The sequence below is a fragment of the Cydia fagiglandana genome, chromosome 2 (genome assembly GCF_963556715.1).
Source record: "Cydia fagiglandana chromosome 2, ilCydFagi1.1, whole genome shotgun sequence".
NCBI lineage: Eukaryota > Metazoa > Arthropoda > Insecta > Lepidoptera > Tortricidae > Cydia > Cydia fagiglandana.
This window is the reverse complement of record NC_085933.1, coordinates 7,076,468-7,090,945: the sequence shown is the minus strand read 5'-3', so window position 1 is coordinate 7,090,945 and position 14,478 is coordinate 7,076,468. Positions and strand designations below refer to the sequence as shown.

The 14,478-nt window shown below is 36.6% G+C and overlaps 1 protein-coding gene across 1 annotated transcript in view; it reads left to right on the top strand.

Moving 5' to 3' along the window:
• The first annotated feature begins 984 nt into the window (after positions 1-984).
• LOC134674854 (homeotic protein ultrabithorax) overlaps positions 985-14,478 on the top strand; it is a 133,853-nt gene continuing 120,359 nt past the window's right edge. The window contains exon 1 of the mRNA XM_063533013.1: positions 985-2,013. Within this exon, the coding sequence (XP_063389083.1) occupies positions 1,551-2,013 (463 nt within the window). The 5' untranslated portion in view covers positions 985-1,550. The remainder of the gene's footprint in view (positions 2,014-14,478) is intronic.

Below are 14,478 nucleotides of genomic sequence, written 5' to 3'. Positions count from 1 at the left end.
ATTCAACACTTATTGAGACAAGCCGTTGCCGCCAGAGCAAATTACCTATTATGTACCTGCTTTTTTTTTAACCAAACTAAAAGGTTATAAGTATGGAGGACATTTCTCTTTCGTTAAGCTCTTTCTTATTCCATATTACAGTAGCGTTTAGCATGTCTCAATAGACCAGCATCCCTGGCGAAGACCGGCTACTCATGCCATAGATGTAATCATAGTAAAGTGACCAATTACCGGCTTGAAATAATCCCCGCTGCACATCCCGTCCTTTTTATCGGCAAATATTTGTTTAAAAGGTGACTGCAATAAAAATGCGAGTCTCTGAGCAGGCCGCGTACCGCCATTTATTCGTTTGATGACTTCATTTGGACGCGCCGAGTGCTGTAGCGATAATGCGCTATTGTTTACCCTTCGATAGTGCGCCCTACGCTGCACGCGCCACGACAGACAGAGACGACCATATTTCCACGAGCCCCGACCGCGCGTCTAAGCGGTTCACAGATAACAATCTCTCTCGCTCGCGCGAGCCAAAATGCCACTCGCGCGAGCGTAACAGCGCATCCACTCGTAAAAACAGGTAGTAGAAGAAATAATAATCATCTTTACGACTTCTCACTCTATTCAGCACCTTGTTACGATACTGCGCGCTCATTGTGGCCCGACCGAGAAGTGGTTGTAAAATCTTTTCTTTACTACCCGTTTCACTAATTGTACCTTTATGAGTTTACGACTTTTGCGGCTACTCGATAGTAGTAAAGTCACTTAGAGGCTTTTGTGGAGGGTTTTTTGCGTTTTTAAGTGCTTGGGTCGGTGTTTAGGAGAATAAAAGTCAAATAAACTTAAGTAGCCACTTTGGTTACAGCTTCCGCTCCTATGATTTAGTGGCTCGCGACTCGTTAGTTACATTGTAACGCAAACGTTTATTTTTATGTGTAGTTGATTGTCTAATTATAGGTTGCAATACTTGCAATCAATAAAAGCGCTATAGTTTTTCAAGCGACCACGTGCGTTCAGTAGGAGTGATAAGAAAGGGAAAAGAGAGCGTAACTGATAATATTTAATAGTCATTAGCGAAAAGGGGACGGCGCAATATACGGTGTTGGTCGCGGCTCGCTCGGAAGGCAGGCGCGGCGGCGTGGCTCGCCGGCGCTTCAGTCAGTAGCTTGCGAGAGCCGGGTCGCGCCGCTACAGTGAACGCTCGCTCGCTCAAACACGGCCCGAAACTTCGCTCGCGACGCACGCCTCCCGCGTCTCGCACGCTCCAAAATAAAGCACCCACCACGTGATCGCGCTCGCTGTCAACCTCTTAAAAACTCGTAAAACCCGCGGCACGCGCTACCGAGTCGTAAAATAATCGTAAAAAGTAAACACACATCAACTCGTTTATCGCCAACGAGGCCCATTATGACGCTCGAGTGACGTATAGGCGTGTAACGACGACAATTAAATTATCGAAAATTAATTTCGGATTTTAGGAGTGACATTGGCGGAGGTCGCGTTATCACGGCGATGACATAAGTGTTTCTAACTGAGTGACGATAGTGATTGCGAAGATGAACTCTTACTTTGAGCAGGGTGGTTTTTACGGGGCGCACGGAGTGCACCAGGGGGGTGGCGGCAGCGACCAGTACAGAGGGTTTCCGTTGGGTCTGACGTACGCCCAGCCGCACGGGTTGCACCAGCCGAGACCGCAAGATTCCCCTTACGATGCGTCAGTGGCGGCAGCATGTAAGCTGTACGCGGGAGAGCAGCAGTACGCCAAGGCGGATTGTTCGAAGACCGGAGGGGACCAGCAGAACGGTTACGGCGGCAAGGAGGGCTGGGGCTCGGGTCTGGGCGCGCTCGTGCGGCCCGCGGCCTGCACCCCGGAGGCCCGGTACAGCGAGTCGTCGAGCCCGGGCCGCGCGCTGCCGTGGGGCAACCAGTGCGCGCTGCCGGGCGCCGCCGCGGCCGCCGCGCAACCCGTCCAGCACCAACCCACCAACCACACCTTCTACCCTTGGATGGCCATTGCAGGTCAGTCTCACTCACTAACTCATAAAATTAAACTCTTCATCTCTATTAGAAAATCTTCCAAAATTGATGACTATTAAAAATTATAAATTATATATGTAAAATCGTAAATAAATTAGTAACTTTCAATAATTAATCATTGACTCGACCGCATACCATATAGGTCGATCTTCAAAGTAAAAGCGCTAAAATGGCGCTTCCCGAAAGCCTCTATGGGCCGTGCGTGAATCTCGTAGGAATCCAATAAGAGCGGGCTATCAGGTGGTAGTGGCCGATTTCTCGACTCAAGTGTCAATAAAACGCACATAAAACGAACGACCCTCGTCAGTTTTATTGATGCGACAGATTTGAGACTTAAGTGTCGTTTATAATCTTAAGCCATTGACGTCGACCTCAACCAATTAGACCCCATAAAAGAATTCTGATCGACGATAAAACAATAAAATTAAATTTGAATGGGTCATTATTAATTCGCACCTACTTAAACGTTTATATATGCACGTTTTTTGGCGTGAGTAAGTAACCAATTAAATAAATAAGATTTTATTTGCGATGATGAGTTTGTTTTAAGTATGAATTAATTGATGAAACAACATCATAAATTGATTGCATAGTTGAGATTATTTTTTTCAACTACATACATATTCGGCACATTGTTTCTATTCGAGAGATGCGTTATTTTAAAAATAGGTACAATAAATTGAATTAATTATTACGTGACTTAGTTACCTATTTAATTTTTTTAAGCGTGAATAATGGTATCATTATTTATTTAACATACGATAATTACATTATGTTACGATACAAAATAATAAAAATAGACTATAAATAAACTTAAAATTAATAATATAAACTTAAAAATAAGGGTCGTATTTAAGTTTACGAAATTCCAAAAACATTTCTAACTTATCATTAATATAATAGTATTTAGGTACATTTTAATTATAATAATATCATAGAAATCATAACACCTTAAACAATTAAATTTTACATTAATAAATACAGAGATTCGTCTAATCTAACTGAATTAGGTCTGTAATCTGAGTAGCCTTTTTTCGAATCTGTCCAGCCAGTAGTCTAATCTGACTGAATTAGGTCTGTAATGTGAGCCTTTTTTCGAATCTGTCCAGCCAGTAAATTCTATGTTAAGTAACTGACGAGTAGCTATTATCTTTATCTATTGTATTAACTAAAAAAATTTAATAATTGGAAACTACACATTTGTCAATTATTCTGTTGATATACCGGGTGTGGTCTGTAACACGAGCAAATAATTAAAACATAGATTGTACTCCTCAAACGGTGACACTTTTGTTCAACAAGTTTTAGAAATTATGAAGTAGGTATTTAGGCTCGCTATTTTTTCATACAAAATAAATATTATTTTCAATGGACGCCATCGCCACGCCATATCATTATGATTGACGTTGCTTGTCATGCCTTAAACATAACAAAATTCGCAATACATTGCGTCTTAGAATAAACTTTAAAGTGTATTAAAAATCAAACCAAAAGTTATTTTTAAAAGTCGCAGAACAAATGTTGGTCAGTATGAGGAGTACAGCCTACAGTTTAATTTTTTGCTCATATTACAGGCCACACCCGGTATTGCTTTTTACTAAGTTAACAAAAATATTTAATGTGTGGTTTTATGATACGTATGTAATCTTATTATAATCCATAAAAACTAAGAGCATAAATTTAATCCATTTTCCGATCCGATATCCACTCCGGCAATGCTACGAAAATCGAATAAGATGTGCTACGCGTCCGATACAGTGCTACGCCGTAGCGTACTACACATCACAGTTCATCACAATATGTTATGTCAGCGTAGTGCAAGTGCAATTGGTTGGATCCTTTTGTGAAAATTGCACGATCTTAAAAATACGTAAAAAAAAACTTTAATTAAATCATTAAGTATATTAAAATGAGATAAATTGTTACCTTTGGTTAGTTTACTGTGTACATATTGCAACCGCCTATTTTTTTAAAGCAATTAAATTAATTTGTAGACCGATAAAACTGGTTTCTTGTTTAGGTAAACAACTTGTTCAATAATAACAGAGTGAAGTCGCTCATTAAGAAATGTTAGTAATACCACTATTTTGTATAATTATTTACACGTTTAAATTTACTTACAAATCATGAAACATTTAGTTCACCGGTATATGATAGCGAAATATTTACAGGTTTTAATTTACTTACATAATCATTGTTTGGTGCTCTAGTATGATAGCGAAAACTAGCGATATTAAAATACTTAGGTAATTATAAAATAAGCTGACGTAGCATAATTTGTGTTGCTTACTAAGACAAAAAATTTTTTTTAGGTAACGGTTTTACTGCCGTATTTACGTGTACAATGAGTTACATTAACTGGTTTCGTCATTAAATTAGCTTATTATTAATATTTATACTGCCTAATACAAAAATGATACAGTAATTCACCAAAATCTAAAAAATTGCCATAAGACAAAAATAGTTCACACTGAAAATGTTAAATCATTTAAGTACCTACCTACCTACTTATAAAATGTCAATTGTAAATTTTCCTTTATATAGAATTACCTACTTAATTTTGTATTTAATGCATACAATTAAAAAAAACAGCAAAAATATGAAAACAATCTGTTTTGCATTTCATTCGTCAGTAATACTAACAGCGTAAAAAGCATTGTTCTACCAAGTTAAAACTCGAAGCGTCATTTTAGTGGCCCGCGTTATGGCGGGAGCGCGCGCGCCGGGTCGACGACCCGATCTAGTTTGGGAGCATTATTATTAACTTGAGTGCCACTGACCATCGACAAATACTCATAAGATATCTTTTCTTCAGGAAGCGTACAAAAAATCGACAAGTACCCACGCAAAATAATATTAAAAAAACTCATCCCGCAATCTGTCAGATTCGAGTTTAGAATGCTAATGAGAACACCACATGATGTCTATCGAGATTGGATTTACAAGGAGGCTCATAACTTTCATTCTGATTAGTCGAATATTATTAGTTCGAAAAGGATCCTAATTAGATATTTTTAAATGTTATCGAACTGCAAAGTTTAAGGCGGTCGAGTAAGACTCGAGTCGTATTAGAATCCGAGATCGGAATCCCATTAATCTCGAGTCTAGCACTACCACGTAAACGCACGCATAATTAATGCGACGCGCGTGTGGTCCCGGTTCTCATAACTCATGCGACTTGATAAAATTAAGTAACACGACCTAAAAAAATAATAAAACAAAAATAAGTAGTCGGTCTGTCGGCCGTATTTCATTCGGGGTGCACGCAATGGGCCCGCGAAAACAATACAAGGACGCGGCCGAACCGTGCCCGGCCGTGCAACCTCCGACACGAGCGCCCGGGGTCAGTGCAGGCTCTACGAGCTAAATAACGGAATAAAAAACTATTCTAAAAAAAAAAGAAAAAAATATAATCAATTTAATAGAGTCGTCCAAAAATAAATTGACATTTTTTTTACTGATATTCTGATAATTTTAACAAATATTTGCGTTTGTGTATCAAACCCAAAGTATTTTTATGGTTTACGTTTTGTTTCAGTTATTAAATTATTGTAATTTTTTTTTAGTGAGATTTCGTAAAAGGCGTGTAAGTAAGTGAAAAAGGTACTCATTCCTAAAAATAAATAAACCTATTTTTGGGCCGCACAATTGTTGGTTTTAGAGTACCTACTTAAATTTAATCATATTGTTGTTTTAAGAAAAAGAGCTGGTGACCGAAGAGCTGGCGGCTACCTCGCACAACGTATCAGTATTGCGATACAGCGGGGAAATGCCGCCAGCATCCTTGGTTTGGTACAATGCCTCAGGGGCCTATTTTAGATTTAAGCTAGTTATTAATTTCGTTTAGTTGTACCACTGTATATATATTGTTTGTAAAAAAAAAAAAGATCCTCTAAGATGTTTTCTAGGTCTATATGCGTATTGAAATATTTAAATATAGGTATGTAAAGTATCGAAATGTAAAAAAGTACAATAATAATATTTTATTTTACAATACTTAACTTTACTGCACTCCTGTGGGAATTAAGTGATGATAAATTGATTTTGGAATAACTATGTAATAAGGTAAATGATAACAAGCAATTTTTTAATCTATTTATATAGGTAAGTTGAAAAACCTACATACTTACATATCACCGAAGTTCATTAAAATTAAATTAAATATACCACAAACTAACACAATGACTTTTTAAGGTACATTCCATTTTAATTCCAGTACCTATGTTACCGGTTTAATGAAAGAAAGTACCATTTACATAAAATATACATTTTAGACCTGGATAATCCTGTAAACGTCTAGCGAACTGTACCTACTAAACATACCTATTGGTAATTACAAAAAATTACAAACAAATCAAGTCAACATTTATTTTTTTCAATCAACAGTCGTGTAGACATTATCATACAAAGTTGCATTGCAACTTGAGGGCTTGCATCCTTCAGCCGCTAACCACATCTAACGCCAGCCTTGGGACCTGACCCTATAATTTCTAAAACTGGTTCCAAAATTGGCGACCGAATAATGCTCGGGGCCGACCATTTAAATGCTCCTTCATTAAAGGGAAATGAGATATTGTAATCACTAGGTTACTTGCTTTTTAAATGTTATTGCGTTAAATCGCTTTGTGCAAGACAAGTGTGAAGAATTTTCCGTGAGCGAACTAGGATTGTTTTGGGTGTGGAAGGGATGTCAGATTTTAAGAGGCAATCTAGAGTGTTGAGTGTTGTGGCTAAAAAATAAAATAGTTGTGATTTCTAAAGAAAAATATTCATTTTAAAACAACACTAGGTAGCTAGAGTTTATCCTAATAAGTTCGAACTTCGAACGTATTCCTCGAAATGGCCCGTCTGGATGGTGACTCTACTTCAATTTTACGTTGTGCAAGTTCAGTGGAGTAAATCAGGAAATGGAATGTCACAAAAATATTATGTTAAAATGCTAAAACCTCTATACAAATACAATACCCATATAAAATTGTGAAGATTTTATTTCAGAAAAATAAACTTAAGTAAGTACTTACTTATCACCATTTTCTTGTTAGTTAAATCAAAATATTCGTCTTTAACTGTAAGTAAATTAATAATTTGAATGTTAATATAGGTACAATTCGGTGTTTAAGCTTAAAAGTTTCAATAACTGCTCATTACAACTGTCAACAAAAGCAACTACCTTAATAGATATTCGTTTAAAAGACTCTTACTCAATAGACGGCAATGGCACCCTAATGGCCGTAGAAAATGAAAAGGACTTATTAACAACAGTAATATCAATGACCATACGACCTTCTAGAATTAGCAGTTCAGAAATTGGCCCGTCTACCGCACACCACCAAAACAAACACGGATACACACAAAAATGGACATAATAGCGATCCGTAAACTAATAATGGGGGAGAATATGTTTTATGGTTCCTGTTTTGAATACCGCATTTTTTAAACCTTAGTATTCTACAAACCGTCAAAGCACTGACACGTCTGTGGCAGAATAAGCACTACATTGTGCTAAAAATCTGATTTTAACATTCTAAAAAAAATTAAGATTGTGCCGTTGATAAAGCTACTAAAAATATACAATTAGCAAAAAGAAGTTGTTAACTTGAAAAAGCAAAACCGTTGCATAACGAAGTTGCAATTAATTTACTTTAACGCCACTAAAACGTATTGTGAAGTGAAATAACTCTGTCAAAAAAATGTGGATTCGGAAACGGTTTGACGGGCAATGGCGGCGGAGGTGTGCATGCGCACGTTGCCCGCCTGTCTGCGCCGCCATCTTGGATGAGATCGATCATCGCAGCAGCTGTGGAATCATCAATATTGTGCACTTTTAATAGCGCATGTTTGTGTGTGATTTTGGTTGTGTATAATTTTGTTTCGTTATAAGTGTTTGTAATCTGTTTTTTTTTAAATATAGGTAGGTATATAATTTGCGTATGTAACTACTCTTACGTACGGACAGCCAAGAAAGTGGTCTACCACTTTTCGACTCTATCAATCAGAAGATAGAGTCGAAAAGTGGTAGACCACTTTCTTGGCTGACTGTACGTACAGCTATTTTTCCATTAAAATAATCTTAAAATTGCCTCAATAGAAGTGAAAAAACAAGCAATTAAGGCCCTGATTCGTATTTTGAAATATACATCTATTAGATATCTTTTAGACATCACCAAGATACGATAACGATATGTTTAAGATCTAACCTGTCAAATTTGATATTTGCGCGATTCTGGAGATACTCCTGAACGATTTCTACAGGATATGACTTAGAGATCCAATTCACATCTAATAGATGTCTTACTCTATCTAACGTAAATGTGACATTGGTTGCCCGAATTGCGCTTCAAAAGAGAACTAGTTGATATCTAAACTATAACGTATCTAGAATGGATCTAGTACGTGTCGTCTCTTGTGAATATCTTGAAGTTCGAATACGGCAGAATGTCTGTTAATTTACACCATAGTCAGGTAATGACTTATTATCCTAAGATTTGACATGTTAGTTCTATTTTCTATTCATGTTATTTCGTATAAAAAATATTCTAATCCTATTAATTAAGTATTTTAATATTGTATCCTTAAAAGTTAATAGTGATAATGATAAGTAGTCCGAATAGATAAGGGACCCTAAAATGCCTCTTCGCACTTGTACAGTAAGTTTATAAGGCATCAAATTCATAAATATCTTTTTCCAATGTAAACATTGAATATTTTATGCAACACTGCCAATATCATGAGCGTCGGGAAAATCTAAATTTATCGCACTAGGGATCTGGTTCCCAGCCGTGACCTAGGAATCCTAGGTTGTTACGCGTGCACTGCTGGAAATCACTGCCACGGCTCACTTTGCATTCTGTAAACAGTAATCTTTACAATTGCTGGTTTGATTTGAATGAATCTTGACTGGACCTATGCAAGATCTAACTTACAGTATTTTAACATTAAAATTATCTGCAAACATTATTTTCAAAGCGTACGATTTTTACTTCACTGTAGACAAAAAACTCACTGATTAAATACATTAAAAATCAAAAATGTTATTTGCTTTTATTAGGTAGGTATATACTTATAACGGAAGTTAAATAGGCCTAGCCAAATGTACTTATGTTATTAACAAAATTACAAAAATGTAAAAAAAAAACTTAAGTAATTATTATTAATGTAATATTAGTATCAATGTGCCCACGAAGAACTCTAGTGTAATCCTAATCATTTCACATTTACACAAAAATGTCATAGAGTCAGTCCATGAAAAGTCTGAAGCGGATTTGATAGCCCACGCAGTGCACGTGTTATTTTAAACGTCGAACTTCTATGAAATTATGACGTAAAATGACACTTACACTGCGTGTGCTATCAAATCCGCTGCAAACTTTTCTTGGTCCGACTCTATTTATAAAGTTTTCTGTAAGTACATTCAATCAAATTTCAGATGTCGATGGATTTTTTTTGAAAACCTTTTTTGACTTTTTTCATCATGACCCAATGCAAAACGACGTTTTAATTGCAACGAGATTTACTTTAGACATCCTCATAAGCAATGATCGTAACTTTTATAGCATGTTTGGTACAGCGGAGTGGTGTTAACGGAATCGGTATAAACAATTTCAACCCTAATGATTAACAAGCATTAATTACGTTAATATTAACCTTAATTTACCATTTCAGTTGGAATTATCTATACCAATTCCGTTAACACCATTCAGCTGCACCAAAAATGCTGTAAAAGTTACGATGTCTGCTCATAAGTGACAAGGAATGAAACACACAATTTCATCATAATTCTTTACCTACTTAAAAGAACTTAGAACATGAATAAAAGTTTTCTTTTTCCTTTTAGGACCTATGAGAGTTATGTAGTAGCTATTTAATTTTATAATTATTTTGTAAAAACAATAATTATATTATGAAGTATGATTTGATTGTATTATGTTGACAAACTAAACAGTGTCGAAACAACCGCATTTTTCCACCTAGCTGGTGTAGACTCTGTTTTTCAAGATATTTTTGAGCGTCTTGGCCGTTCCGATATATCGGATAACAACTGTACGAAAGACGCCTAAACTTGTATAATATTCTTTAGTACCTAACTGGGGTATTATTCCAAAATCGAAGTCAAACTGGCAAGCGAGCCAGCGTAAACGCGCTCTGCGTCTGAACAAATTTGTTAGAGCAAGGGATCAAAGTAGCATTGGTTATCGTAAGCTCTCCACTTTGTAAGCAATATGAACATGGAAAATTGTAGTTTGCACTTGCAATGGACAATTGAAGAATTAATTCAATAATTGACTGATAATTAACGGTTAAAGACACCAGTTTTAAGTGCCTATTATATGCAAAACAACTTAGTTCCGTAATTATTAATGATACAAAATAAAATAAATACATATTTAGGTACCTAATATGTATTTTATACACTTAGGTTCAGTAAATATCAATTTAAACATAAGTAATTCCTAGACGTATTTCCGAATGAAATTTATAAGTAACAGAGATTCCTACAAATAATTAACCTAATGTATTTTTTTTTTGTATCAAATTGTAAATTTTGTGATACTTATAGCCTTGAGTGGGAATACACGCGTCTATAATTCATCTTCGTTTGCTGAACAAAAAATGATGATACTAAATAAGTATTACAAGTCCGCCGGCCGCGTGACGTCATCGGATAACCCTCCATCCATTGATATGATGCGATGCGATGCTTCATCACAATCATCAGCTTAAAATCCACTGCGGCCATTACTTCTCTCATGGGTGTTGATATAGTCCGCTGCTTGAGATCTGAAAAATGAGTACGGACAATTAATTTTAATAAATGTAGGTATTTATGTATTTTAGATTCCTATGTACTCTTAGGAAACTTAGTTTTATATAACTAACGACCCACCCTGGCTTCGCCGGGTTAGGTACCTACATAAAACCTTAACAAATTAAACAGCTAAACCTTTCTCTTAAGAATCAATCTATTGATAGGAGAAAACAGGATGAAAATCCGTTCCGTACCTACCTAGTTATTGAGTTTATCGCTAACATACATATATACAGACAGATGCAGCGGGAGACATTGTTTTATAAGGTGTAGTGATTTGGCAAAAAAGTATCAAATATTTTTTTATTAATTTAAATTTTAGAGATTACTTTTCTTCGCTATCTATGTTTTCATCTAAATTGTTACATTGACAGTAACATACAAATTCATCATACTCCAAGCTGCAAGCTTCAAGTGTTAAAACCTTCATTATAGCTCGGAGCTGTTTCTTATTCATGAACATTTTCGCTTCGCTCCGCATGGGCGGCCATCCTGAAGGCAATTAATCGCGCCCCGCGGGAGCCGCGACACTGCCCATATAACCATTCCAGTCGCAGAATCATCAAAGTGGTAACTAAATGTCAGATGTGTCGTAACAGAGTCCACACAATGTGTCTAGAATTGTTTCGAAACAAAGTGTCGTCGCCGTGTGTACACTTTTCCGTAACAAGGTGTCGACACATTTGTGTGCACTTTGCGTGCGGTTTGCGACTAAATCTGACAGCAAATTTGTGACAGCAAATGTCAATATAAAATACCTCTTGAAAACCAAGGTTTGTCAAACTACTATTAGTGTCTCGTGTGCTCGTAAGTAATTCTAGTAAGTCATCATGGGCGATGCAAATGATAATAATCGACTAAAACCATATAAACACCCAACACCCGTCAACCTTTTACAGAAAAGTTTTTAAAGAAATGCAATAAGCTACTTAGGTCAGCCAACGAATGCTCCAAAAAGTTGTAGAGGGAAATGCTCGGAACACAATTTTTGACTCTGTAACTTGGTTTGGACAAGTTAGGAGGTGAACATATCAAAAGTCCCCGGCCGTAGCCCTTGAGCGGGGGGAAGAGAGGGGGCTTTGAAGGTCCCATTTTCCGGTTTTTCGATTATATCTCGGAAACTATGCATCTTAGCGACATGGCCACTTATACAAAATGAAAGTTAATTTAATTTTTTACAAGTTTATTCAGTCAATTTTTTCGATATGTTGAATAGTTTTTGAGATATCCGCTCTTGAAAGTTTATTTAGGGCTCTCAATTTTATCTTGATATATCTACATTAGTGAAGGTGCTAGGCCGTGTATGGTATCGTTTTCGTATAAATCTGGGTTGCTGAATCCATTTAGGGTATCACATTGTCACCATTCCACAAAATTAAAAAAAATCTTTTTAGGGTTCCGTACCTCAAAAGCAAAAAACGGAATCCTTATAGGATCACTCGTGCGTCTGTATGTCTGTCCGTCTGAATACACAAAATAGTTCTTTACCTATAGATGACAGGAAAACCTATTAGAAATGTGCAGTCAAGCGCGAGTCGGACTTAATGTACGGAACCCTTAATACGCGAGTCCGAATCGCACTTGGCCGGTTTTTTTTAAACTCCTCTTGACGCTTAACCGCTGAACCGATTTCGTTGAAATTTGGTATAATAGTTTGCGTCCCGGAACAGGACATAGGATAGATCTTATAACCAAAATCATCTTTTGAAGGTGTGAAAAGTGGCGTGGAAATTTGTACGGGAAATCAATAAGCGCTGAACCGATTTATATTAAATTTGGGATGGTCTACATCTTTGATTTGGTTAAAAATGATAAAAAAACATGACTTCAAACCTAAACTTAAACAGTATTAACTTGAAGAAGTCAATTCTGAATTCCCCCCTACACCTAATTTCACACCTTTAAAGGATGATTTTTGAGATAACTTATTATGTCCTGTCTCGGGACTCAAAATATATGTGTACTAAATTTAAATTAAAACTGTTCAGCAGTTTAAGCGTGAAGAGGAGTTTAAAAGAAAGTATTTTAATAAGTTTATATGTTTTTACTTTGGAATGGTGTCAATGTGATACCATAACTAAATTTGGTACTGCGAATTTATACGAAAACGATACCAAACATGGCCTCGTAGCTTGACTGTTGTAGAAGTCAAAATAAAATTGAGAGCCCTAAATTCTTATTACTTGGCCAAACATGTGTAGAAGGAAAAGGAAAAATAAAAGTCTTCGGCAGGAATATAAGACACAAATATAATATTTTTTTTTGCGTTACTATTTCAATCATCAAATAAAACATACCTTGATTATATTTAGAGAATGCTCCCGGTTACGAGGTTGGTATGAAGAGTACCGGGAATTCCCGGTTCCGTTACTGTGTTTGTATAGAAAACCAGTACCGGGAGCACTCCCTAATTATATTATTCTAGTGAGATCCTCATAGATAAACAAAAACATTTACTTAAAAAATTACAAGGTCGAAATGTCACGGAACTTGTGAGAGTAATATGTGAAAAATAAAAACTTTTATGACAAAAAAATCTGGCACAATCTAAGAAGCATCCAATTGCGTCGAGGAATCATCTGTATTTTTGCTTGTTTCATTACCTCCTCGCTTCTTTTTTGTCCTTTGTATTCTGTAGCAATTTAATAGATCTGAAAATAAAGATAACTTGCGTCGTCACGGATGTCGATTTATAGGTTTTAGGGAGTGCAGAATTCGAAAACGATGATCATTTTATAATCCAAGATGGCGGCTACGTATTTTGTCATAAAAGTCGTCATGAATATCGTTTTATATGTTTTAGGAAGTGCCAATTTCGAAAATGATGACCAGTTTGGAATCCAAGATGTGTGCCGTGCACTTTGTCATAAAAGTCGTCATGGATATCGTTTTATAGGTTTTAGGGAGTGCAGAATTCGAAAATGATGACCATTTTGGATTCCAAGATGTCTGCCGTGCACTTTGTCATATAAGCCGTCATAGATGTTGATTTATAGGTGTTAGGAAGAGCAGATTTCGAAAATGATGACCATGACCAATAAAACGACATCCATGTCGACTTTTAACATAGTGCATGGCCGCCATCTTGGATTCCAAAATAATTATTATTTTCGAAATCTGCGCTCCCTAAAACCTATAAAACGACAGCCATGACGACTTTTACGACATACTGCATGGCCGCCATTTTGGATTCCAGAATGGTCATCATTTTCGAAATCAGGGCCCCCTAAAACCTATAAAACGACACCCATGACAACTTTTATGACATAGTGCATGGCCGCCATTTTGGAATCGAAAATGGTTATCATTTTCGAAATCTGCGCCCCCCAAAACCTATAAAACGACACCCATGACGACTTTTATGACATAGTGCATGGCCGCCATTCTGGATTCCAAAATGGTCATCATTTTCGAAAGCGGGGCCCCCTAAAACCTATAAAACGACATCCATGACGACTTTTATGACATAGTGCATGGCCGCCATCTTGGAATACAAAATGGTCATCGTTTTCGAAATCTGCGCCCCCTAAAACCTATAAAACGACACCCATGACGACTTTTATGACATAGTGCATGGCCGCCATTTTGAATTTCAAAATGGTCATCATTTTCTAAATCTGCGCCCCCCAAAACCTATAAAA